Source organism: Arachis stenosperma, chromosome 10 (genome assembly GCF_014773155.1).
Source record: "Arachis stenosperma cultivar V10309 chromosome 10, arast.V10309.gnm1.PFL2, whole genome shotgun sequence".
NCBI lineage: Eukaryota > Viridiplantae > Streptophyta > Magnoliopsida > Fabales > Fabaceae > Arachis > Arachis stenosperma.
In genome coordinates, this window is record NC_080386.1 from 95,694,856 (window position 1) to 95,721,286 (window position 26,431).

General features: G+C 39.4%; 1 protein-coding gene across 1 annotated transcript; it reads right to left on the minus strand.

Annotated features, from left to right (window-relative positions):
* LOC130957361 (uncharacterized) lies at positions 1–1,629 on the minus strand. The gene has a single exon (XM_057884224.1). It carries the CDS (start codon positions 1,627–1,629, stop codon positions 1–3), a length of 1,629 nt encoding a protein of 542 aa, XP_057740207.1.
* Between the last annotated feature and the right edge of the window lie 24,802 nt (positions 1,630–26,431).

Sequence of the window (26,431 nt, forward strand, 5' to 3'; positions counted from 1 at the left end):
TCACAATTTCGTCCACCAATTATATGGACTAAAGCAGTCGACAACAAGATATTGAATGTCTTGTGTCTTAAATAATGGTTTCTCACCGAGTGTGGTTTGTAACCACACGGAACCCAGAACAGGAACTCGCTCTCCCGAAAATCCGACCAAGTCACCATGGTATGGTTGCAAGATATTGCTACTTAACTTCATCTTTTCAAAAGTGGTAAAAAATAATACATCAGCACTGCTCCCAGGATCGAGGAGTACTTTGCGGACTATTAAATCTCCCAACTGAACAGAAATTACCACCGGGTCGTCATAATTAGCATCGGTGTGATTAAAGTCGGTTGAACGAAAAGTCATTTCTGGGAAGTGTTGATTCGGCTGTGGAACCTTAGGGGCGTCCGTTACTGCCAACATGGCCCTATAAGTTCTTTTTCGAGCTGAGCTTGTATTTTCGCCCCCAGCATATCCTCCTGAAATACAATTGATAATTCCTCGAGGTTGGGCTGGTGCTTTATCTTTTTCTTTTGATGATGGGGTTGCTGCTGATGGTTCGGAGGCCGAGGTTACGTTCTTTTGCATATGCCCTGTAATAAACTTATCAAGGTGGCCCTGTCTTGCGAGGCGCTCGAGGAGATCTTTAGCAATCACACATTCATCGGTTGTATGCCTGTACTTCTGATGAAAAGTGAAATATTTAGATTTATCGACAGTTTTGGACTCTGGGTAAGCTCCAGCCTTACGAGGAGGCTTGATTAATTTGGAATTGAGTATTTCTTTGATGATGTCATCCCTTTTTGCGTTGAACTTGGTGTACGAGTCGTAGCGGGGGACAGGTTTAAAGGGTTTCTTGCTATCCCGAGGTTTATCATCATCCTTGATGATAGCTGATTTTTCTGTCTTTCGGGCTTGGCGAAGTTCTTCAACATCTATCTGTCCCTTGGCTTTTTTGCGAAATTCTGCCAGGGTTTTTGGTTTAGTTACAGCAATTGTCTCTTGGAACTTGCCGGGACAAAGACCGCTTTTAATGGCGTGGAGATGGACTTCAGGATGAAGATCGGGGATTCTCATGGCGACCTTTGTAAAGCGAGTAATATAATCTTTCAGGCTTTCTTGTGGCCCTTGTTTGATGGTCGTCAGATAGTCTGAATCATGCAGGTATATTGCTGATGCTGCAAAGTGATGCTCGAATTGCCTGGCCAATTCCTGGAAACGCGATATTGAATCTGCAGGCAAAGAGCAAAACCAGTCAAGTACAGGACCGTCTAAAAATGATGGAAAACAACGACATAGAATAGGGTCGGATGCACCGTTAACGATCATAATAGATCGGAATTTTTTAATATGTTGCTTCGGGTCTCCTAAGCCATCATATGGGGTTAAAGTCGCCGGTAGGGTGAACTGTCTGGGGAGTTGAAAATTCATTATGTCGGCCGTAAATGGGCCAGCGGAGTTGTCGCGCTCCTCGTCCTCCGCGTCTGGTTGAGCCTCTTCCTCCTCCTGCTGAGGTGTTTCGAAAATATGGGTTGGCATTGATTGACGCTCATGATTTTCGTCTCGGTTATGATGATCATTGTTATGCTCTAACCGAGCATTAACCAATTGTGCAATTTGATCTTGCATTCTTTGATTTTCCTCCGCCATTTGTTAATTTGCTTGTTGAAGCTCGGTCACCATCCGTAAAAGCTCGGATGAGGTAGGGGGAGGAACATCAGCCATGAACGTATTTCAAGGATGTTTTGGAACCTTTTTGAATGATATATCAAGACTATTAGGCCCCACGGTGGGCGCCAAATGTTCTTGCCTGATTATCCCGAGGTATAGCTCGTCCTCTGGTAAGGTCGGTGGACTTCTTGAGTGAACTGAGATATACGTCGGCAGAGGATGAACGGCGAGGGTGGGTACCTGCAAAGGCACTCCGACGCTCAAGTTAGTGTAAAGTGGATAATAGATCTTTATTTTTGGAAGAAGTGACATACCTCTCTTAGCTCTTCCCGTCTGCTTTATATTAATGAAAGAGGTCGGCCGTTTTCCTTAGGTCGTAACGCCCAGGAAGAGGATTAATTGTAAATCCGACGTTATTGATTAATGGTCGTTTATGGCCATTATGAAATCGTCGGTTATGATTGGATCTTAGGCGTTACCGAGCTATAACTCGTAACCGATGTTTACTGGTCATATCAATAGTTATACAACATAGGAAACATTTCGAGTACTTCGAAGAACACCGGTGCACCAATTATTTTAACCGTTGATTTCAATTAATATATTATATATATTTTTTATAATTCAGATTAACGGTTAAAATAACTAATGCACCGGTACTCCCAGTGCACTTGAAATGCTTCCTATAACATAAATGAACTAACATGGAAGCGTGAACTTGACTCATTATAAGCATTGGGTTACTTATAAATAAGAAAAAATTCATCCACCGTTGTCTTCATATAAAATTATTTATTAAAAATTATTTGATTATTTGATATATTAAATTAATAAAAATATTATTGTATATTAAAATTAGCCACTAAAATTAATTATTAATATATTTGTGTATAAATATATGTGTAAATTTAAGATTTTTTTCTAATATAAATTATAAAAAATAGTTATTTTCTCAAAACTCATTTCTAAGCTTTATTTACGAAATGCACTTTTTTTTGGTATTTGGGCAAGTTGGCTGCATTTTCTGGCGAATTCTGTAAAAATTAGCAAGTTCGTCTTACTTTTCGACAAACTCCACTTCAAATATGTTAAATTGAGATTGAAAAATTAACAATGGTAAGCATTATCATCCTCTAGACTACATAAGAATATACAAGAGTATAACGAAATAAGTTGTATCTTGTATTTGTTGGAAATGATGATACGTATTTTATTGATTATTTTTTATATAATACAATAAAAAAATTATAGTTCAATAATTAAAGAATCTATAAAGAATATAACTCGAATAAACTAATTTTAAATTTTTACCAAAATTATGTGAGAGACAAAAAAATTTATAAGAAAAATAAAAATTTACATCAAACAACCACAATTCTCTTTATCAAAAAATAATTATTTTTTTCCCACTATTATAATCTTTTAGGTCCGTCATTGATGACAACTATTATCATCGTCTTAAAAAATACATAGGTACACCATAATAAGCCATATTTAACAAAGATTTTTTAATTATAAATTAAAAAATAACTATTTTCCAAAAATAAAATACGACTTATTCTTTTATACTCTTATATATTTTAGAGACGATGATAATGCTTACCATTGTTAATTTTTCAAACTAAATTTAATATATTTAAAATGGAGTTCGTCGGGAATAAGACGAACTCTATAAAATTTATAGAGTTCGCTGCAGAGTAGAGCAAATTTGCCAATTTTCATAGAGTTTATTGGGGAGTGCGACGAACTTGTCCAAATACTAAAAAAGTGCATTTCGATAAATAAAGCTCAAAAATGGATTTTAAAAAAATAAATATTTTTTATAATTTATATTAAAAAATTAGTGTGATTTAATTTATTTTTAATATGTATTTATATTTTAGTATATATTTTATACTAATAATTAATTTTAGTGATTAATTTTAATATATACATAACATAATTTTTTAATTAAATTATTATTTAATAATTTTAATTATTAATTTTACGTAAAAATAATTGTATGTGAAAATTTTTTTATAAATAACTAATTAATATTTCAAATTTATTTTGATCATTACCAAAAAACGGAAAATTTGTCCAAGTTAATAATATTATCAAAATTAAGGGGATGGAGAGTCTTGTCCTCAAACTCAGTTCTTGAATTTTGAAATGTAAGACGGATGACTACGCCACCAAAAAAACTAATACTTTATCTTAATTTTTTTTGGATTTGAATCTTTAAATTTTAAATTTTATTTTAGAAAATAAAGTATAATTTTTTATTATTTATTTTATAAGTGAGATCAAGAATAAATATAAGAAAAAAATTATCAAAGATTGAGAAATTACACTTTATTCTCTAAAATAAAAATTCAAAATTTAGAGGATTCAAATTTATTTTTTTTAGTAGGAGAATTTATTTAAACTAGGGCCCTTTGAGAAGCTTTAAAAATATTTTTTTGAGCTTTTGACTTATAAAAAGTAGTAGTATTAATTTCTGCTGCAATTTTCAAAATTAAATTGCAACTTTCTAAAAAGATATTTAGAAGCTTATAGAGAGTTAAAAGAAATGACCTCTCTTATAATATTACTATTTTTTTATCACATTTTTATAAAATAAGCATTTTTAGAATTAAAAATCCAAATACAAAATAACTTATTTATAAGTTACTTTTAATATATAGTCATTTATTGTTTAAATTATTTTTTTAAAAGTAGTTTAATTAAACTGTTTATCCAAACTGGGCTAAATTAACTTTAAACTATATCAAACTATTATAATAAATAAATTTTTCTAAAATAAAAAAATTATAATTTTTTATTTTTCTATTTTGGATATAATTGTCAAAAACCAAACTAATGATTAAACCATCAGACTACTAAGTTATTAGATTACTAGTTCAATTGATGGGTCATTGGTTTGAACCATTGACCCGATCTCACATAAATAAAAAATAATAAAAAATTTAAAATATATATCTTCACTAATATTTTAAAAATAATTAAATCATTTTAAAACAATAATATGAAATAGGAATAATAAATATTTTATTATTTTTACTGTATCATAAGTATTTTTATTTTATTTTTTATTAAAATTATTATTTTTAAATTTTAATAATTTATTAATTAATTTATACCTATTATCTATTTATATATTACAAGTATTTATTGAAAAATAATACTTTTAGATATCATATAATTATGAAAAGAAAAAAATAAGTGAGTTTATAATTATTGTTAAATAAAAATATAATTAATTTAAAAATGAGTGAGTTTAACTAAAACTAAAATAAATTAAATAAAAATAAACTATTTGATGAAAGATATCTTTATGTATTATAATTTTCATATATATAAAAGGAGCATGACAACTTGGTGGTTATTGATGCATGCCTCTTTTTTTGAGGAGAGAGGTGGGTTTGACCGATTTTTGCTGATTCATTATAAATTTGACCGGTTCATATCAGTTCTTTATCTTTAACAGTTCTAGTCTTAGAATGGACCAGTGTAAGGTTTGATTTATCAATTTTTTTCATTGAACCGGTTAGTTCGATCCGATTTTAACAACTATGATTTTAAGCGACATATTGACCAAAAATCAGTAGATTGTTAGACAACCTCAAACAACCCTAATCGATCAATGAACAACCCTAGCCAATCTCAAAAAATCACAAGATGATCGTCAAATGACTTTAGCCGAACAATGGATAACCTACCATTCTAATCAATCATTGACGAAATTGGTTTGAGCACATTATTTTTATATAAATCAAATTTAAAACTAGTTTTATTTTGGTGAATTAATTTTTAATCATTTTGGTTTTATTATGAATTAAAGACATATAGGTTCCTGTGTAAAACCCGGTTAATTAACGGCTAATTAACTCATAAATGAAAATTTATTTTAGAAAGTCCAAAATGTGATTTTTATGGCTAAATGTGATAGAGGAGATTGAGACGAGAATTTTGGTACCAATTTTATAGAATTCGGACCAAGATTGGACCGAACAGGCCAAACCGGGCCAACCGGACCCAAAGTGGGCCCTTGGCCCAACTAAACTAAACCAAAACCCTAGTTTTCAGCATTCTCTCTCCTCATTAAACACACACACACACGCTGAAATGGTGGAGAGGAAGGGAAGAACACTCTCTCAAGTTCTCTCCCTTGGTTGATCTTCAAACCACCATAACTTTTGATTTAGAGCTCCGATTGCCGCACCGTTTGCTGCCACGCGTTCACCGCAGAGAGCTCTACAAAATCCATACAATTAATCTTGAGGTAAGCCACGTTTTGCTCTTCGAATTTCCAGCCTTATTTTCGAGTTTCATGAGTAAAAATATTGATATTTTGGACTCTTTGATGTTATAGGACCCAACTCTCTTGAAAGAGAAGGTTAATCTTCTCTCCTTGGACCTTGGGTGTGGTAAGGTTCTCAACCCTAGTATAATTTGTTGTTCTATGATGTTTGGGTATTGAGATGTTGTGTATGGGTATGATGGTTGTGGCTTAGGTTGTGTATATGTGAATATTGGAGCTTGATTGGTGATGTTGAAAAGCTTGAAAAGGGTTTGGTGGTGAAAAATCTGTTCTTGGAGGTGTTGAGGCCTTGAGAGCTTGAGGAAAAAGTGGTTTGGAAGTGCTCCGGTTGAACTTGGAAAATCGGCAAAGGTATGGTTTCGGTTTCTCGTATCTAATACGTAATGTGGTAGGAAATACTTAGGCTAGAGGCCCTAAGATAGGCATTGAATGGTTGATGTTGTTGAATGATTGAGATATATGATGTGGTCATATATGTGATGATGATTATTGATGCCTTGATGGCATGATATATGAGAAATATGCATGTTGTGATATATGCTTGATGATTGATTATGGTTGAATTGTGGGTGGAACTATGTTGATGGTGAGTATGATATTGATTGTGTACAATGATGACTTAATAGAATTGGTGTTGTTCAAAATTGGCATGAGGAAGAGTATATGATATGTCAATGTGTTTGAGTTTGAGCCACTTGGGTGAAGTGGGTTAAAATGACGGGATAGTGATTTTGGTGAATTTTGGTAAAGTGTCAATGTGTGAGTTGAGGAGGCTTGATGTTGAATTTGATATGTTTTGATTGATTTCAAGGAAAAGGGATGAAATTGGCATGTTTTGATTGATTTTGAAAAGAGTTGAATATGGCTTGTTTTGAAAATGGTACTTTGTGGTTTTTATGAAAAATATGGTTTTTGGGCATATTTTGGTGGGATATAACTTGGACTACGGATCCCCGTTTTGTGTCAAATTTCTTTAGAAATGAAATTGGATCCGGGATGTCCATGCCGTTCGAAGAACGGGTGAAAAACGATTTAAAATGAGAAAGTTATGTCCGTTGGAAGATTGGGAGTTGAATCTGTGAATTCTGCAGCTTTTAACTTAGAAAATTTTTAGCAGAATGACCCTCGCGTGTAGGCGCACGCGCCGTTCTTCCAGAAAGCGCCATCCACACGTGCACGTGATATGCGCGGACGCGTCGAATGTATTGCACCCAATGCCCAGCTATTTTCCAGAGAGTTGTGCCAGAACTGTGCCAGTTTTGTGCTTGGGCACGAGAGCACCCACGCGTACGCGTGGTTGACGCGTGCGCGTCGATTGGCTAATTTTCAATCCACGCGTTAGCATGTATAACGCATACACGTCGATGAGTTTTGTGGCCATCCACACGTGTGCGTGGAGTGCGCGTACGCGTGGCCCCGTTTTCATCCCAAAGTTGATTTTTGAGTTATAAAAGCCAAATCTCATACTTCTAAGCCTCTGATCTCACCATTTATGTCTTAAATCATTATGATATGCCTAGCAATGGGAAAAAGGCGCTAGGGGATGTGGTAACTTACGAGTGAAGCAAGGGAAAAATGAATGATCAATGAGGATCAAGCATGATTATGTGAGAGGCGGAGGATGGTGGTGGAAGTGCTTGTTATGCCATGGGCCGAAAGGCCGTAATTGTTAATGAAATGGCTGGTTATGGATTTAACCGTGAGCCGAATGGCTGGTTATGGATTTAATCGTGAGCCGGATGGCTAGATTATTGCCGTGTTACGGCGGAGCCATGATTATGGCTATGTATAAATGCATATATGCTGTTGAATGAATTGTGAATGTTGCACTTCCACTGTTGGAGAAGAGAGTTTCCCTGGAAGGAAGTAGTGGCTAGCCACCACGTGCTCCAGGTTGAGACTCGAAGCTCTTCTGACCCTATGTCGTAAGTGTGGCCGGGCACTGTGAAAGCCCCGGATGAGCTCGCCCCCATAAATATTCACCAGTGAGGGTGATGGATATAGATCATGATTATGATCAAGTTTATGATGAGTATAACTCGAGTTGGGGATGCGTGACAGAGGGACAGTCCAATGGTTAGCTACCAGGACTTGTCGGGTTGGCTCTATAACCGACAGATGATATCATCAGCCACTAGGGATAGGCATTCATCATATGCATACTATATGAATTTTTTGAGATTGCCTATTTGACTGCATATTACTTGCTAATTGTCTAAATGCCTTATCTGTTCCTATTTGTATATCTCTTGTTTGATATAATTGTGTTTGCTACATTATACTCCTGCTGGTGGTTGGGAGGTCTGAAGGAATTGGAAAGGAAAGTATTAGTTAGACTGAAGGATCTTTAGTCAGATGCCCTTTATGGTTTAGCTTGTTTATAAGCTTTGATACTATCTGGAGGAAGTTCTAGGATTGCCTTTGGCTTTCCTCTATTATTATGTATTATATATGTGGAAGATGTTACCATGCTGGGGACCTCTGGTTCTCACCCATGCGGATTTTGTGGTTTTCAGATGCAGGACGTGAGGTTTTCCGCTGAGGCATGCTGGAGACTTCTAGATTTGCGAAGATTCCTTGTTCTCGGGACTCTTTTTTGGTTTATATGTTTTGCTTAGATACTTTTATCTCCATTAAATAATGCAAACTGTGATGACTCCTCTTATGGGAGATTTTGGAGAATAAGTTTTTTGTATTCGTGTCCCTTTGGGTTTCCTTTGGGGTTTCCTTATTTTATTATATGTATATATTGCTATATGCTCGGACCGGTTATCTTCGCAGCCGGATTTTGAGTCTTGATATTCCTATTTTTGACACTCCTTTGTATATATATAATCTCACGTTGGTTTATCCTTGTTCGTTACGTTATCGATCGGAGTGTTGCGCTTTCGAGTTGCGATTTTTGTTTACCCCTTTTTCTACAAAGGCTCCTAGTTATAATCAATCATTCATACTACTATACGTACTAAATTTTTATTTTAGAGGTTGTAATACCTTGCCATCTCTGAATTATGACTTAAGCATAAGACTCTGTATGGTAGGGTGTTACATTTTGGTATCAGAGCAGTTCGTTCCTGTAGAGCCTGGGGAACGGACTGACTATGCTTCTTTGCATTCTCTGTATGTGTGTTATGTGCTATTAGTATATCTGCTTGATATATTTGGCATAAACGTTCATGAGCATGCATTTGGGACTTTGAAGCACTAGACTTCCGATATTCAGACTGATCAACTTAATATCGATTGTTTGGTGTGTATAGGGACCAGATGGCGCCTCGTGGACGCGGTAGAGGCCGTGGAAGAGGTTGTACGAATGCTCGTGCACCGGAGAATAACCCTAATGATCCGGTGAACTTTATGACGGCGTTGAAAAACATGACTGCTGCTATGCAAGCCACTGCTAAGGCACTTGGTCAATAGATGAACAACCATGGTAATGATGGAGGTAGAGTTCAGGGCCCGATGACACTGGCAAACTTTTTTAAGGTTAATCCGCCTAAGTTCAAGGGAACTACTAGCCCGACTGAGGCTGATACATGGTTTCAGGCCATAGAACGAGCACTGCAAGCACAAGTGGTGCCTGAAAGACAGCGTGTCGAGTTTGCTACCTATATGCTCACCGGTGAAGCGTCACATTGGTGGCAAGGTATCCGACGTCTTCTGTAGTAGGGTGATGACTATATCACCTGGAATGTCTTCCAAGAGGAGTTCTATAAGAAGTACTTTCCGACTTCTGCTAGGACGGCCAAGGAGCTTGAATTGTTACAGCTGAAGCAGGGCACTATGTTCGTATCTGAGTATACTGGCAAGTTTGAGGAGCTGTTCAGGTTCTCTCGTATGTGCCAAGGGACTCCGGTGGAATATGAGGAATGGAAGTGTGTTAAGTATGAAGGAGGACTCCGGAGTGATATCTTCAGTTCAGTAGGACCAATGGAGATTAGGACCTTCTCTGAATTGGTGAACAAGTGTAGTGTTGCTGAAGAGTGTGTGAAGAGGGTAGCCACTGAGAAAGGGAGTCACAAAAGATTATTCCCACAGAACCGAGGGAAGAGCTTTGCACCTAGAGGTCCGCCTTTCAAGAGGGGAAGCTCTTTCAGAAGGCCCAACAACAACAACTCCCAAGGGAAGAAGTTTGGGAAGCAGCCTCAGAATGATCAAGCTTGTACTAGATGTGGGAGTCACCATCCAAGAGTACCATGCAAGGCCGGATGGGGCTTGTGCTACAATTGTGGAAAAGCGGGGCAGAAAGCCGCAAGCTGCCCGGAGAAGCAGAAACAAGGTGCTGAAAAAGCACAATAGACTGGTCGGGTGTTCACCACCTCAGCTATAGGTGCCGAGGGATCTGAGACACTCATTCGAGGTAACTGTGAAATGGCTGGTCGAACTTTAAATGCTTTATTTGATTCGGGAGCATCACATTCATTCATTGCATTCGAGAAAGCCCATGAGTTAGGATTGAAGATCGTAACCTTAGGTTATGATCTAAGAGTGTATAATGCTACCCATGAAGCTATGGTAACTAGGCTAGGATGCCCGAAAGTTTCCTTTAGATTCAAGCAGCGTGATTTTGTTCATAATTTAATCTACTTACCGATGATCGGTCTTGATCTTATCTTGGGATTGGACTGGTTATCTGGTGCGCGAAATTGTGAACAATACTTTTTCACAACTCAAATAATCCCCGGTAATGGCTCCAAGAACTTGGTGGCTCAATACCATGGCATTACACAACTTCGCACAACTAACCAGTAAGTGCACTGGGTCGTCCAAGTAATAAACCTTACGTGAGTAAGGGTCGATCCCACGGAGATTGTTAGTATTGAAGCAAGCTATGGTCATCTTGTAAATCTTAGTCAGGCAAACTCAGATGTATATGGTGATGAACGAAAATAACATAAAAGATAAGGATGGAGATACTTATGTATATCATTGGTGTAAGAGCTTCAGACAAGTGTATGAAGATGCCTTCCCTTCCGTCTCTCTGCTTTCCTAATGCCTTCATCCAATCCTTTCTTACTCCTTTCCATGGCAAGCTCGTGTAAGGTTTCACTGTTGTCAGCAGCTACCTCCCATCCGCGCAGTGAAAGCTAATGCACACACTCTGTCACAGTGCTGCCAATCACCGGTTTGGTTCCCTCCCCTACCGGAATAGAATAACTCTTTTGCGTCTGTCACTAACGCCCAGTAGGTTACAGGTTTGAAGCACGTCACAGTCATTCAATCATTGAATCCTACTCAGAATACCACAGACAAGGTTTAGACCTTCCGGATTCTCTTGAATGCCGCCATCAGGTCCTGCCTATACCACGAAGATTCCGAAGAATCCAAGAGATATTCACTAAGCCTCAGATGCTTGTAGAACAAGAATGGTTGTCAGTCACCTTGTTCATGGGTGAGAATGGTGATGGGCGTCAATCATCACCTTCATCATGTTGAAGAACAAGTGATATCTTGGATAAAGAATAAGCGGAATTGAATGGAAGAACAATAGTAATTGCATTAACACTCGAGGTACAGCAGAGCTCCACACCTTAATCTATGGTGTGTAGAAACTCCACCGTTGAAAATACATAAGCATAAGGTCTAGGCATGGCCGAATGGCCAGCCTCCCAATGATCTAAGATAGCATAAAACTCAAAGATAGCTACTAAGATGTGTCTAAAGATTCCTAGATACAATAGTAAAAGGTCCTACTTATAGAAAACTAGTACATAGATGGGTAAATGACATAAAAATCCACTTCCGGGCCCACTTGGTGTGTGCTTGGGCTGAGCAATGAAGCATTTTTCGTGTAGAGACTCTTCTTGGCGTTTAACTCCAGCTTTTATGCCAGTTTGGGCGTTTAACTCCCAATTAGGTGCCAGTTCCGGCGTTTAACGCTGGGAATTCTGAGGGTGACTTTGAACGCCGGTTTGGGCCATCAAATCTTGGGCAAAGTATGGACTATTATATATTGCTGGAAAGCTCAGGATGTCTACTTTCCAACGCCGTTGAGAGCGCGCCAATTGGGCTTCTGTAGCTCCAGAAAATCCGCTTCGAGTGCAGGGAGGTCAGAATCCAACAGCATCTGCAGTCCTTTTGAGTCTCTGGATCAGATTTTTGCTCAGGTCCCTCAATTTCAGCCAGAAAATACCTGAAATCACAGAAAAACACACAAACTCATAGTCAAGTCCAGAAAAGTGAATTTTAACTAAAAACTAATAAAAATATACTAAAAACTAACTAGATCATATCAAAAACATACTAAAAACAATGCCAAAAAACATACAAATTATCCGCTCATCACAACACCAAACTTAAATTGTTGCTTGTCCCCAAGCAACTGAAAATCACATAAGATAAAAGGAAGAGAATATGCAATGAATTCCAAAAACATCTGTGAAGATCAGTATTAATTAGATGAGCGGGGCTTTTAACTTTTTGCCTCTGAACAGTTTTGGCATCTCAATCTATCCTTTGAAATTCAGAATGGTTGGCTTCTTTAGGAACTTAGAATCCAGATAGTGTTAATGATTCTCCTAGTAAAGTATGATGATTCTTGAACATAGCTATTTATTGAGTCTTGGCTGTGGCCCAAAGCACTCTGTCTTTCCAGTATTACCACCGGATACATACATGCCACAGACACATAATTGGGTGAACCTTTTCAGATTGTGACTCAGCTTTGCTAGAGTCCCCAATTAGAGGTGTCCAGGGTTCTTAAGCACACTCTTATTGCCTTGGATCACAACTTTATTTCTTTCTTTTTCTTTCTTTTTCTTTTTCTCCCCTTTTTTTTTTCGTTTTTCTCCTTCTTTTTTTTTTTGTATTCACTGCTTTTTCTTGCTTCAAGAATCATTTTTATGATTTTTCAGATCCTCAGTAACATGTCTCCTTTTTCATCATTCTTTCAAGAGCCAACAACTTTAACATTCATGAACAACAAATTCAAAAGACATATGCACTGTTCAAGCATACATTCAGAGAACAAAAGTGTTGCCACCACATCAAACTAATTAAGCTAGTTTTAAAGATGAATTTGAAATCCTGTACTTCTTGTTCTTTTGTGATAAAAACAGTTTTCTTTTAAGAAAGGTGATGGATTCATATTCATAGCTTTAAGGCATAGACACTAAGACACTAATGATCATAAGACACAAACATGGATAAACATAAAGCACTAAAATTCGAAAAACAGAAAAATAAAGAACAAGGAGATTAAAGAACGGGTCCACCTTAGTGATGGCGGCTCTTTCTTTCTCTTGAAGATCCTATGGAGTGCTTGAGCTCCTCAATGTCTCTTCCTTGTCTTTGTTGCTCCTCTCTCATGATCCTTTGATCTTCTCCAATTTCATGGAGGAGGATGGCATGTTCTTGGTGCTCCACCCTTAGTTGTCCCGTGTTAGAACTTAATTTTCCTAGGGAGGTGTTAATTTGCTCCCAGTAGTCTTGTGGAGGAAAGTGCATCCCTTGAGGTATGTCAGGGATCTCATGATGAGAGGGGTCTCTTGTTTGCTCCATCTTTTTCTTAGTGATGGGCTTGAGGTCATGCCTTCTCAGTTGAACCGGTTTTGGATGCCATAAATGGTTATGGAAAAACAAAAAGCAATGCTTTTACCACACCAAACTTAAAATGTTTGCTCGTCCTCGAGCAAAAGAAGAAAGAAGAGAGTAGAAGAAGAAGAAATGAGGAAGAGGGGGAAGGTGGTGTGTTCGGCCAAGAAGGGTAAGAAAGGGTGTTTAGGTTGGTGGGGATTTATGAAGGATGGATGTGAGTGGTGAAGAGAAAGATGGGATTTGATAGGTGAAGGGTTTTTGGGGAAGAGGTATTGAGGTGATTGGTGAATGGGGGAAGAAGAGAGAGAGTGATGGTGGGATCCTGTGGGGTCCACAGATCCTGTGGTGTCAAGGAAAAGTCATCCCTGCACCAAATGTTGCTCAAAATCACGTTTTGAGCTATTTCTGGCGTTAAACGCCGGGCTGGTGCCCATTCCTAGCGTTTAACGCCAGGTTGTTGCCCTTTACTGGCGTTTAACGCCAGTCTGGTGCCCCTTTCTGGCGTTAAACGCCCAGAATGGTGCCAGACTGGGCGTTAAACGCCCAACAGCTAGCATTACTGGCGTTTGAACGCCAGCTTCTTCTTCTCCAGGGTGTGCTGTTTTTCTTCCTGTTTTTCATTCTGTTTTTGCTTTTTTCATTGTTTTTGTGACTTCTTATGATCATCAACCTACAAAAAAGATAAAATAACAAAAGAAAAGAGTTAACCATAAAACATTGGGTTGCCTCCCAACAAGCGCTTCTTTAATGTCATTAGCTTGACAGAGGACTCTCATGGAGCCTCAGAAATGCTCAGAACCGTGTTGGAACCTCCCAACACCAAACTTAGAGTTTGAATGTGGGGGTTCAACACCAAACTTAGAGTTTGGTTGTGGCCTCCCAACACCAAACTTAGAGTTTGACTGTGGGGGCTCTGCTTGGCTCTGTTTTGAGAGAAGCTCTTCATGCTTCCTCTCCATGATGATAGAGGGATGTCCTTGGGCCTTAAACACCAAGGATTCTTCATTCACTTGAATGATCAACTCTCCTCTATCAACATCAATCACAGCCTTTGCTGTGGCTAGGAAGGGTCTGCCAAGGATGATGGATTCATCCATGCACTTCCCAGTCTCTAGGACTATGAAGTCAGTAGGGATGTAATGGTTCTCAATCTTCACCAAAACATTCTCTACAAGTCCATGAGCTTGTTTTCTTGAATTGTCTGCCATCTCTAATGAGATTCTTGCAGCTTGCACCTCAAGGATCCCTAATTTCTTCATTACAGAGAGGGGCATGAGGTTTACACTTGACCCTAAGTCACACAAGGCCTTCTTGAAGGTCATGGTGCCTATGGTACAAGGTATAGAAAACTTCCCAGGATCCTGCCTCTTTTGAGGCAGTTTCTGCCTAGACAAGTCATCCAGTTCTTTGGTGAGCAAAGGTGGTTCTTCCTCCCAAGTCTCATTTCCAAATAACTTGTCATTCAGTTTCATTATTGCTCCAAGGTGTTTAGCAACTTGCTCTTCAGTGACATACTCATCCTCTTCAGAGGAAGAATACTCATCAGAGCTCATGAATGGCAGAAGTAAGTCCAATGGAATCTCTATGGTCTCATTTTGAGCCTCAGATTCCCATTGTTCCTCATTGAGGAACTCAGAGGAGATTGGTGCACGCCCACTGAGGTCTTCCTCAGTGGCGTCCTCCTCCTCTCTTTCCTCTCCATATTCGGCCATGTCTATGGCTTTGCACTCTCCTTTTGGATTTTCTTCTGTATTACTTGGGAGAGTGCTAGGAGGGAGTTCAGTAACTTTCTTGCTCAGCTGACCCACTTGTCCTTCTAAATTTCTGATGGAGGACCTTGTTTCATTCATGAAACTTTGAGTGGTCTTTATTAGATCAGAGACCATTGTTGCTAAGTCAGAAGTATTCTGCTTAGAACTCTCTGTCTGTTGCTGAGAAGATGATGGAAAAGGCTTGCCATTGCTAAACCTGTTTCTTCCACCATTATTGTTATTGAAACCTTGTTGAGGTCTCTCTTGATTCTTCCATGAGAAATTGGGGTGATTTCTCCATGAAGAATTGTAGGTGTTTCCATAGGGTTCTCCTAGGTAATTCACCTCTTCCATTGAAGGGTTCTCAGGATCATAGGCTTCTTCCTCAGATGAAGCTTCCTTAGTACTACTTGGTGCATTTTGCATTCTAGACAGACTTTGAGAAATCAAATTGACTTGTTGAGTCAATATCTTGTTCTGAGCCAATATGGCATTCAGAGTGTCAATCTCAAGAACTCCTTTCTTCTGACTAGTCCCATTGTTCACAGGATTTCTTTCAGAAGTGTACATGAACTGGTTATTTGCAACCATTTCAATCAATTCTTGAGCTTCTGCAGGCGTCTTCTTCAGATGAAGAGATCCTCCAGCAGAGCTATCCAAAGACATCTTGGATAGTTCAGAGAGACCATCATAGAAAATACCTATGATGCTCCATTCAGAAAGCATGTCTGAAGGACATCTTCTGATTAATTGTTTGTATCTTTCTCAAGCTTCATAGAGGGGTTCTCCATCCTTCTGTCTGAAGGTTTGGACTTCCACTCTAAGCTTACTCCATCTTTGTGGTGGAAAGAACTTTGCCAAGAAGGCATTGACTAGCTTTTCCCAAGAGTCCAGGCTTTCTTTAGGTTGAGAATCCAACCATATTCTAGCTCTGTCTCTTACAGCAAAAGGGAATAGCATCAGTCTATAGACCTCAGGGTTAACCCCATTAGTCTTGACTGTGTCACAGATTTGCAAGAATTCAGTTAAGAACTGATGAGGATCTTCCATTGGAAGTCCATGGAACTTGCAATTCTGTTGCATTAGAGAAACTAATTGAGGCTTAAGCTCAAAGTTGTTTGCTCCAATGGCAGGGATAGAGATGCTTCTCCCATAAAAATCAGGAGTAGGTGCAGTGAAGTCACCCAGCACCTTCCTTGCATTGTTGGCATTGTTGTTGTTTTCGGCTGCCATGTGTTCTTCTTCCTTGAAGAATTCGGTCAGGTCCTCTAAAGAGAGTTGTGCCTTGGCTTCTCTTAGCTTTCTCTTCAAGGTTCTCTCGGGTTCAGGGTCAGCTTCAACAAGAATGCCTTTGTCTCTGCTCCTGCTCATATGATAGAGAAGAGAACAAGAAAATGTGGAGTCCTCTATGTCACAGTATAGAGATTCCTTGAAATGTCAGAGGAAAAGAGAAATAGAAAGAAGAAGGAGAAGATGAATTCGAACTTTAATTAGATAAGGTTCGAATTGTGCATTTAGAAGGAGTGGTACTCCATAAATAGAAGGATGTGGGAAGGAGGGAAGAGAATTTTCGAAAATTCATTTAAAAGATTTTGAAAACATTTTGAAAATTTGATTGATAATTTTCGAAAATTAAAAGTGAAAAAGAAATCAAGTGATTTTTGAAAAAGATTTTGAAATTAGAAATTAAAAAGATTTGATTGAAAACTATTTTGAAAAAGATGTGGTTAAAAAGATTTAATTGAAAAGTTATGGTTTTAAAAAGATGTGATTGAGAAGATATGATGTGAAAACAATTTTAAAAGATATGATTTGAAAACAATTTGAAAAGATATGATTTTAAAAATTAATGACTTGCCTAACAAGAAAAGATATGATTCAAACATTAAACCTTTCTCAACAGAAAAGGTAACAATCTTGAAATTTTGAATCAAATCATTAATTGTTAGTAAGTATCTTTGAAAAAGGAAAGAAATTAATTTTGAAAACATTTGATTGAAAAGATATGATTTGAAAAAGATTTGATTTTGAAAAACTTTGAAAAAAATTGATTTGAAAACAAAATCTTCCCCCTAGCACCATCCTGGCGTTAAACGCCCAGAATGGTATACATTCTGGCGTTTAACGCCCAAAATGCACCCTTTTTGGGCGTTAAACGCCCAACCAGGTACCCTGGCTGGCGTTTAAACGCCAGTCTGCCTTCTTCACTGGGCATTTTTGAATGCTCAGCTTTTTCTGTATAATTCCTCTGCAGTATGTTCTGAATCTTCAATTCTTTGTATCATTGACTTGAAAAGACACAAATTAAAAATATTTTTGGATTTTTAATAATCAAAATGCAAAATGAATCAAATAACAATGCATGCAAGACACCAAACTTAGCAGTTTGTATACTACTGACACTAACAATATGAGAATGCATATGAGACACACAAAATACTTCAAGTCAATAGAATTCAAAGATCAAAACAAAGAAATATATGCATGGATTCGAAAATTATAACAAAAACATGCATTTGACACCAAACTTAGGATGAGACACTAAACTTATGCAAGAAACATCAAATATTTTTGGTCTTTTTGGTTTTGTAAATTTTTTTGTGTTTTTCGAAAATTAAGTAGGAAAAGGCATCAAAATTCTTAATGAGAATTCCAGGAATCAGTGCAATGCTAGTCTAAGACTCCGGTCCAGGAATTAGACATGGCTTCACAGCCAGCCAAGCTTTCAAAGAAAGCTTCGGTCCAAAACACTAGACATGGCCAGAGGTCAGCCAAATCTTAGCAGATCACTGCTCCAAGAGCAAAATTGATGAGAATCAACAAGCTCTTGTGGTGATAAGTTGAAACCTCGGTCCAATCAGATTAGACATGGCTTCTCAGCCAGCCAGATTTCAACAAATCATCATGAAACTCTAGAATTCATCTTCAAGAATTTCGAAAAAAAATTAATACCTAATCTAAGCAATAAGATGAACCGTCAGTTGTCCAGCCTAAACAATCCCGGGCAATAACACCAAGAACTTGATGTTGTTGCCGGATCTTGGCACTGATGTTACCAAAAGCTTGCTCAAAACTTGAACAATCCCCGGCAACGGCGCCAAAAACTTGGTGCGCGAAATTGTGAACAATACTTTTTCACAACTCAAATAATCCCCGGTAATGGCTCCAAGAACTTGGTGGCTCAATACCATGGCATTACACAACTTCGCACAACTAACCAGCAAGTGCACTGGGTCGTCCAAGTAATAAACCTTACGTGAGTAAGGGTCGATCCCACGGAGATTGTTAGTATTGAAGCAAGCTATGGTCATCTTGTAAATCTTAGTCAGGCAAACTCAGATGTATATGGTGATGAACGAAAATAACATAAAAGATAAGGATGGAGATACTTATGTATATCATTGGTGTAAGAGCTTCAGACAAGTGTATGAAGATGCCTTCCCTTCCGTCTCTCTGCTTTCCTAATGCCTTCATCCAATCCTTTCTCACTCCTTTCCATGGCAAGCTCGTGTAAGGTTTCACTGTTGTCAGCAGCTACCTCCCATCCGCGCAGTGAAAGCTAATGCACACACTCTGTCACAGTGCTGCCAATCACCGGTTTGGTTCCCTCCCCTACCGGAATAGAATAACTCTTTTGCGTCTGTCACTAACGCCCAGTAGGTTACAGGTTTGAAGCACGTCACAGTCATTCAATCATTGAATCCTACTCAGAATACCACAGACAAGGTTTAGACCTTCCGGATTCTCTTGAATGCCGCCATCAGGTCCTGCCTATACCACGAAGATTCCGAAGAATCCAAGAGATATTCACTAAGCCTCAGATGCTTGTAGAACAAGAATGGTTGTCAGTCACCTTGTTCATGGGTGAGAATGGTGATGGGCGTCAATCATCACCTTCATCATGTTGAAGAACAAGTGATATCTTGGATAAAGAACAAGCGGAATTGAATGGAAGAACAATAGTAATTGCATTAACACTCGAGGTACAGCAGAGCTCCACACCTTAATCTATGGTGTGTAGAAACTCCACCGTTGAAAATACATAAGCATAAGGTCTAGGCATGGCCGAATGGCCAGCCTCCCAATGATCTAAGATAGCATAAAACTCAAAGATAGCTACTAAGATGTGTCTAAAGATTCCTAGATACAATAGTAAAAGGTCCTACTTATAGAAAACTAGTACATAGATGGGTAAATGACATAAAAATCCACTTCCGGGCCCACTTGGTGTGTGCTTGGGCTGAGCAATGAAGCATTTTTCGTGTAGAGACTCTTCTTGGCGTTTAACTCCAGCTTTTATGCCAGTTTGGGCGTTTAACTCCCAATTAGGTGCCAGTTCCGGCGTTTAACGCTGGGAATTCTGAGGGTGACTTTGAACGCCGGTTTGGGCCATCAAATCTTGGGCAAAGTATGGACTATTATATATTGCTGGAAAGCCCAGGATGTCTACTTTCCAACGCCGTTAAGAGCGCGCCAATTGGGCTTCTGTAGCTCCAGAAAATCCGCTTCGAGTGCAGGGAGGTTAGAATCCAACAGCATCTGCAGTCCTTTTGAGTCTCTGGATCAGATTTTTGCTCAGGTCCCTCAATTTCAGCCAGAAAATACCTGAAATCACAGAAAAACACACAAACTCATAGTCAAGTCCAGAAAAGTGAATTTTAACTAAAAACTAATAAAAATATACTAAAAACTAACTAGATCATATCAAAAACATACTAAAAACAATGCCAAAAAGCATACAAATTATCCGCTCATCATTATCTAAGAACCATGCCCTGCTTGATTGTTCTACAAAGTCGGTGTACTTTATGCCGGAAGATACAGAAGGGCCGGTAGTGGTGAATAATTATTACTTGAATTCGATGATGGTGAACTGTTCTGGAATCGAATGTCAGGGTATCCTGTTGTTAACCGCGGGCGTTTCGGGTGATGATCAAAGGTTGGAGCAGATTCTGGTTGTGTGTGAGTTTCCGGAAGTGTTTCCCGATTATATTGATGAGTTTCCACCTAACCGAGAGGTTGAGTTTGCTATTAAGTTGGTGCCCGTGGCGGGACCAATCTCAAGAACTCCTTATAGGATGTCACCGTTAGAGATGGACGAGCTAAAGTCTCAGTTAGAGGATTTATTGGGTAAGAATTTTATACGACCAAGTGTCTCTCCGTGGGGTGCTCCAGTGTTACTAGTAAAGAAGAAGGATGGGAGTATGCGGCTCTGTGTGGATTACAGGCAGCTGAACAAGGTCACAATAAAGAATAAGTACCCATTGCCGAGAATTGATGATCTAATGGATCAGTTGCAAGGAGCTGTAGTTTTCTCCAAGATCGATTTGCGATCCAGTTATCACCAGATAAGGGTGAGGGGTGAGGATATCCCTAAGACCACTTTCAGGACTCGTTATGGTCATTACGAGTGCACTGTGATGTCTTTTGGATTGACGAATGCTCCTGCAGTGTTTATGGATTACATGAATAGAGTTTTCCATCCGTTTCTGGATAAATTCGTTGTTGTCTTCATTGATGACATACTGATTTATTCCAAGACTGAGGAAGAGCATGCGGAACACTTGAGGACCGTGTTGCAAATTCTAAAGGAGAAGAAACTCTATGCAAAACTGTCTAAGTGTGAGTTTTGGAAGAGTGAGGTGAAGTTTTTGGGCCACGTGGTGAGTAAGAAGGGAATAGCCGTAGATCCAACTAAGGTGGAGGCTGTGATGGATTGGAAGCAACCAACCACCGTAACGGAGATAAGGAGTTTTCTGGGCTTAGCTGGCTATTACCGAAGGTTTATCAAGGGCTTTTCACAGATAGCTTTGCCCATGACAAAGTTAACCCGCAAAGACACTCCGTTTGTTTGGACTCCTGAGTGCGAGGAGAGCTTTCAGACATTGAAGAAAAAGTTTATCACTGCACCTGTGTTAGTGTTACCTGAGCCGAACGAGCCATTTGAGGTGTACTGTGATGCCTCATTGAAGGGTCTAGGGTGCGTGCTGATGCAGCATCATAATGTGGTGGCGTATGCCTCACGGCAGTTGAGACCGCATGAAGTTAATTATCCTGCGCACGACTTGGAGCTTGCTGCGGTCGTGTTTGCGCTAAAGGTGTAGAGGCATTATCTCTATGGGGTTAAGTTCCAAGTTTTCTCTGATCATAAGAGCTTGAAGTACCTATTTGATCAGAAAGAGCTTAATATGAGGCAGAGGAGGTGGATGAAATTGTTGAAGGACTACGACTTTGAGTTGAATTACCATCCGGGAAAGGCAAACGTAGTGGCGGATGCGTTAAGTCGGAAGTCATTATATGCAGCTTGGATGATGCTTCAAGAGGAGAAGTTACTCAAGGGATTCGAGAGTCTGAAAATTGGTGCTCGAGAAGTATCCGGAACCTTGTGTTTGAGCCGATTAGAAATCTCAAGTGATTTTAAGTCCGAACTCCTAAAGGCTCATCAAAATGATGAAGCGTTATGGAAGGTGTTACCGGCCATTGAGTAAGGAAAACAGTGGAGAGTGTCGGAAGAAAAAGATGGGTTATGGAGGTTCAAGGGTAGGATCATTATGCCGGATGTTGGCACTTTGAGGCAGGATATCTTAAAAGAGGCACACAAAAGTGGATTCTCCATTCACCCGGGAAGTACTAAGATGTACCATGATTTAAAGGCGATGTTTTGGTGGCCGGGTATGAAGAATGATGTGGCGGAATATGTTTCGAAGTGCTTAACTTGTCAAAAGGTAAAGATTGAACATCAAAGACCTTCCGGGTTGTTGCAACCTTTAGAGATTCCACAATGGAAGTGGGAAAGTATTGCAATGGACTTTGTGTCAGGATTGCCAAGGACTAGGGCTGGTTTTGATGCTATCTGGGTGATTGTGGACCGACTGACGAAGTCAGCTCACTTTTTACCCATTCGTATGACTTACACCCTGAAGGAGCTAGCACGGTTATACATAAAGGAGATTGTGAGACTTCATGGTGTACTTGCTACTATAATCTCTGATAGAGATCCTCATTTCACTTCAAGGTTTTGGGGTGCATTTCAGAAAGCTTTTGGAACCCGACTAAGCTTGAGCAGGACTTACCATCCTCAAACAGATGGTTAATCTGAGAGGACGATTCAAACACTAGAGGATATGTTGAGAGCTTGTGTTTTGGACCAACCGACGAGTTGGGATCGGTATATGCCATTAGTGGAGTTTGCATACAATAATAGTTATCATGCGAGCATCGGAATGGCTCCGTATGAGGCCTTGTATGGGAGGAAATGTCAATCTCCGCTATGTTGGTATGAAGCTGGAGAGAAAAGCTTGTTGGGGCCGGAAATGATAGCTGAGACCACTGAACAAGTCAAGAAAATCCGTGATAGGATGCTTACGGTGCAGAGTCGTCAAAAGAGTCACGCCGATCAGAGGCAAAATCCCTTAGAATTTGAGGAAGGAGACCATGTTTTCCTTAAGGTTACTCCGACCACGGGAGTAGGTAGGGCGATTAAAGCAAAGAAGTTGAATCCTCGATACATTGGTCCATTTCAAATCCTGGAGAGGGTTGGACCGGTGGCGTATCGGATGGCTCTACCACCTCATCTTTCGAACCTGCACGACGTGTTTCATGTGTCGCAACTTCGGAAGTACACTCCTGATGTTAGCCACGTGTTAAAACCTGAGTCGGTTCAGTTAAGGGAAGATTTGACGCTTCCAGTGGCTCCAGTCAGAATTGATTATACTAGTATCAAACGGTTGCGTGGAAAGGAGGTTTCATTAGTCAAAGTGGCTTGGAGTCGAGGTGGTGTTGAGGAACACACTTGGGAACTTGAGTCGGAAATGCGAACGGATTATCCGCACTTATTCTCAGGTAATTACATTTGAATTTTGTGGGCAAAATTCCCAATTAGGTGGGTAGAATGTAAAATCCGGTTAATTAACGGCTAATTAACCCATAAATGAGAATTTATTCTAGAAAGCCTAAAATGTGATTTTTATGGCTAAATGTGATAGAGGAGATTGAGACGAGAATTTTGGTACTAATTTTATAGAATTCGGACCAAGATTGGACCGAACGGGCCAAACCGGGCCAACCGGACCCAAAGTGGGCACTTGGCCCAACTAAACTAAACCAAAACCCTAGTTTTCAGCATTCTCTCTCCTCATTAAACACACACACACGCTGAAATGGTAGAGAGGAAGGGAAGAACATTCTCTCAAATTCTCTCCCTTGGTTGATCTTCAAACCACCATAACTTTTGATCTAGAGCTCCGATTGCTGCACCATTTGCGGCCACGCATTCACCGCGGAGAGCTCTACAAAACCCATACAATTAATCTTGAGGTAAGCCACGTTTTGCTCTTCGAATTTCCAGCCTTATTTTCGAGTTTCATGAGCGAAAATGTTGAGATTTTGGGCTCTTTGATGTTATAGGACCCAACTCTCTTGAAGGAGAAGGTTAATCTTGTCTCCTTGGACCTTGGGTGTGATAAGATTCTCAACCCTAGTGTAATTTGTTGTTCTATGATGTTTGGGTATTGAGATGTTGTGTATGGGTATGATGGTTGTGGCTTAGGTTATGTATATGTGAATATTGGAGCTTGATTGGTGATGTTGAAAAGCTTGAAAAGGGTTTGGTGGTGAAAAATCTGTTCTTGGAGGTGTTGAGGCCTTGAGAGCTTGAGGAAAAAGTGGTTTGGAAGTGCTCCAGTTGAACTTGGGAAATCGGCTAAGGTATGGTTTCGGTTTCTCGTATCTAATACGTAATATGGTAGGAAATACTTAGGCTAGAGGCCCTAAGATAGGCATTGAATAGTTGATATTGTTGAATGATTGAGATATATGATGTGGTCATATATGTGATGATGATTATTGATGCCTTGATGGTATGATGTATGAGAAATATGCATGTTGTGATATATGCTTGATGATTGATTATGGTTAAATTGTGGGTGGAACCATGTTGATGGTGAGTATGATATTGATTGTGTACAATGATGATTTAATAGAGTTGGTATTGTTGAAAATTGGCATGAGGAAGAGTATATGATATGTCAATGTGTTTGAGTTTGAGCCACATGGGTGAAGTGGGATAAAATGATGGGATAGTGATTTTGGTGAATTGTGGTAAAGTGTCAATGTGTAAGTTGAGGAGGCTTGATGTTGAATTTGATATGTTTTGATTGATTTCAAGGAAAAGGGATGAAATTGGCATGTTTTGATTGATTTTGAAAAGAGTTGAATATAGCTTGTTTTGAAAATGGCACTTTGTGGTTTTTCTAAAAAACATGGTTTTTGGGCATACTTTGGTGAGACATAACTTAGACTACGAATCCCCGTTTTGTGTCAAATCTATTTAGAAATGAAATTGGATCCGGCATGTCCATGCCGTTCGAAGAACGGGTGAAAAATGATTTAAAATGAGAAAGTTATCTCCGTTGGAAGATTGGGGGTTGAATTTGTGAATTCTGCAGCTTTTAACTTAGAAAATTTTTAGCAGAATGACCCCCGCGCGTAGGCGCACTTGGTGCGTACGCGCCGTTCTTACAGAAAGCGCCATCCACGCGTGCGCGTGATGTGCGCGGGTGCGCCGAATGTGCTGCACCCAATGCCCAGCCATTTTCCAGAGAGTCGTGCCAGAACTGTGCCAGTTTTGTGCCTTGGGCACGAGAGCACTGGTGCACGAAATTGTGATCACTTCTTTTCACAACTCAAATAATCCCTAGTAATGGCCCCAAAGACTTGGTGCTCAATACCATGGCATAAACACAACTTCGCACAACTAACCAGCAAGTGCACTGGGTCGTCCAAGTAATAAACCTTACGCGAGTAAGGGTCGATCCCACGGAGATTGTTGGTATGAAGCAAGCTATGGTCACCTTGTAAATCTTAGTCAGGCAGACTCAAATGGTTATGGATGATATATGAATAAAACATAAAGATAAAGATAGAGATACTTATGTAAATCATTGGTGAGAACTTCAGATAAGCGAATGGAGATGTTTTGTCCCTTCCGTCTCTCTGCTTTCCTACTGTCTTCATCCAATCCTTCTTACTCCTTTCCATGGCAAGCTGTATGTTGGGCATCACCGTTGTCAATGGCTACAGTCCCGTCCTCTCAGTGGAAATGTTCAACGCACCCTGTCACGGCACGGCTATCCAGCTGTCGGTTCTCGATCATGTCGGAATAGAATCAAGTGATTCTTTTGCGTCTGTCACTAACGCCCCACAATCGCGAGTTTGAAGCTCGTCACAGTCATTCAATCATTGAATCCTACTCAGAATACCACAGACAAGGTTTAGACCTTCCGGATTCTCTTGAATGCCGCCATCAATTCTAGCTTATACCACGAAGATTCCGATTAAAGAATCCAAGAGATAAACATTCAAGCCTTGTTTGCTTGTAGAACGGGAGTGGTTGTCAGGCACGCATTCATAAGTGAGAATGATGATGAGCGTCACATAATCATCACATTCATCAAGTTCTTGAGTGCGAATGAATATCTTGGAATAAGAACAAGCTGAATTGAATAGAAGAACAATAGTAATTGTATTAATACTCGAGGTACAGCAGAGCTCCACACCTTAATCTATGGTGTGTAGAAACTCCACCGTTGAAAATACATGAGAACAAGGTCTAGGCATGGCCGTGAGGCCAGCCTCCCAATAATCTAAGAACTAGACGTCCAAAGATGATCTAGAGATCTGAAGTGATCAAAAGATTCCAAAGATCCAAAGATGAAAATACAATAGCAAAAGGTCCTATTTATAAAGAGCTAGTAGCCTAGGGTTTACAAAGATGAGTAAATGACATAAAAATCCAATTCCGGGCCCACTTGGTGTGTGCTTGGGCTGAGCATTGAAGCATTTTCGTGTAGAGACTTCTCTTGGAGTTAAACGCCAGCTTTTGTGCCAGTTTGGGCGTTTAACTCCCATTCTTGTGCCAGTTCCGGCGTTTAACGCCGGGCATTCTTGAGCTGATTTGGAACGCCGGTTTGGGCCATCAAATCTCGGGAAAAGTATGGACTATTATACATTGCTGAAAAGCCCAGGATGTCTACTTTCCAACGCCGTTAAGAGCGCGTCAATTGGGCTTCTATAGCTCTAGAAAATCCACTTCGAGTGTAGGGAGGTTAGAATCCAACAGCATCTGCAGTCCTTTTCAGTCTCTGAATCAGATTTTTGCTCAGGTCCCTCAATTTCAGCCAGAAAATACCTG

Coding starts and splice junctions, on each gene's coding strand:
- LOC130957361 (XM_057884224.1), bottom strand. CDS start 1,629: ATGGCGGAGGAAAATCAAAGAATGCAAGATCAAATTGCACAATTGGTT.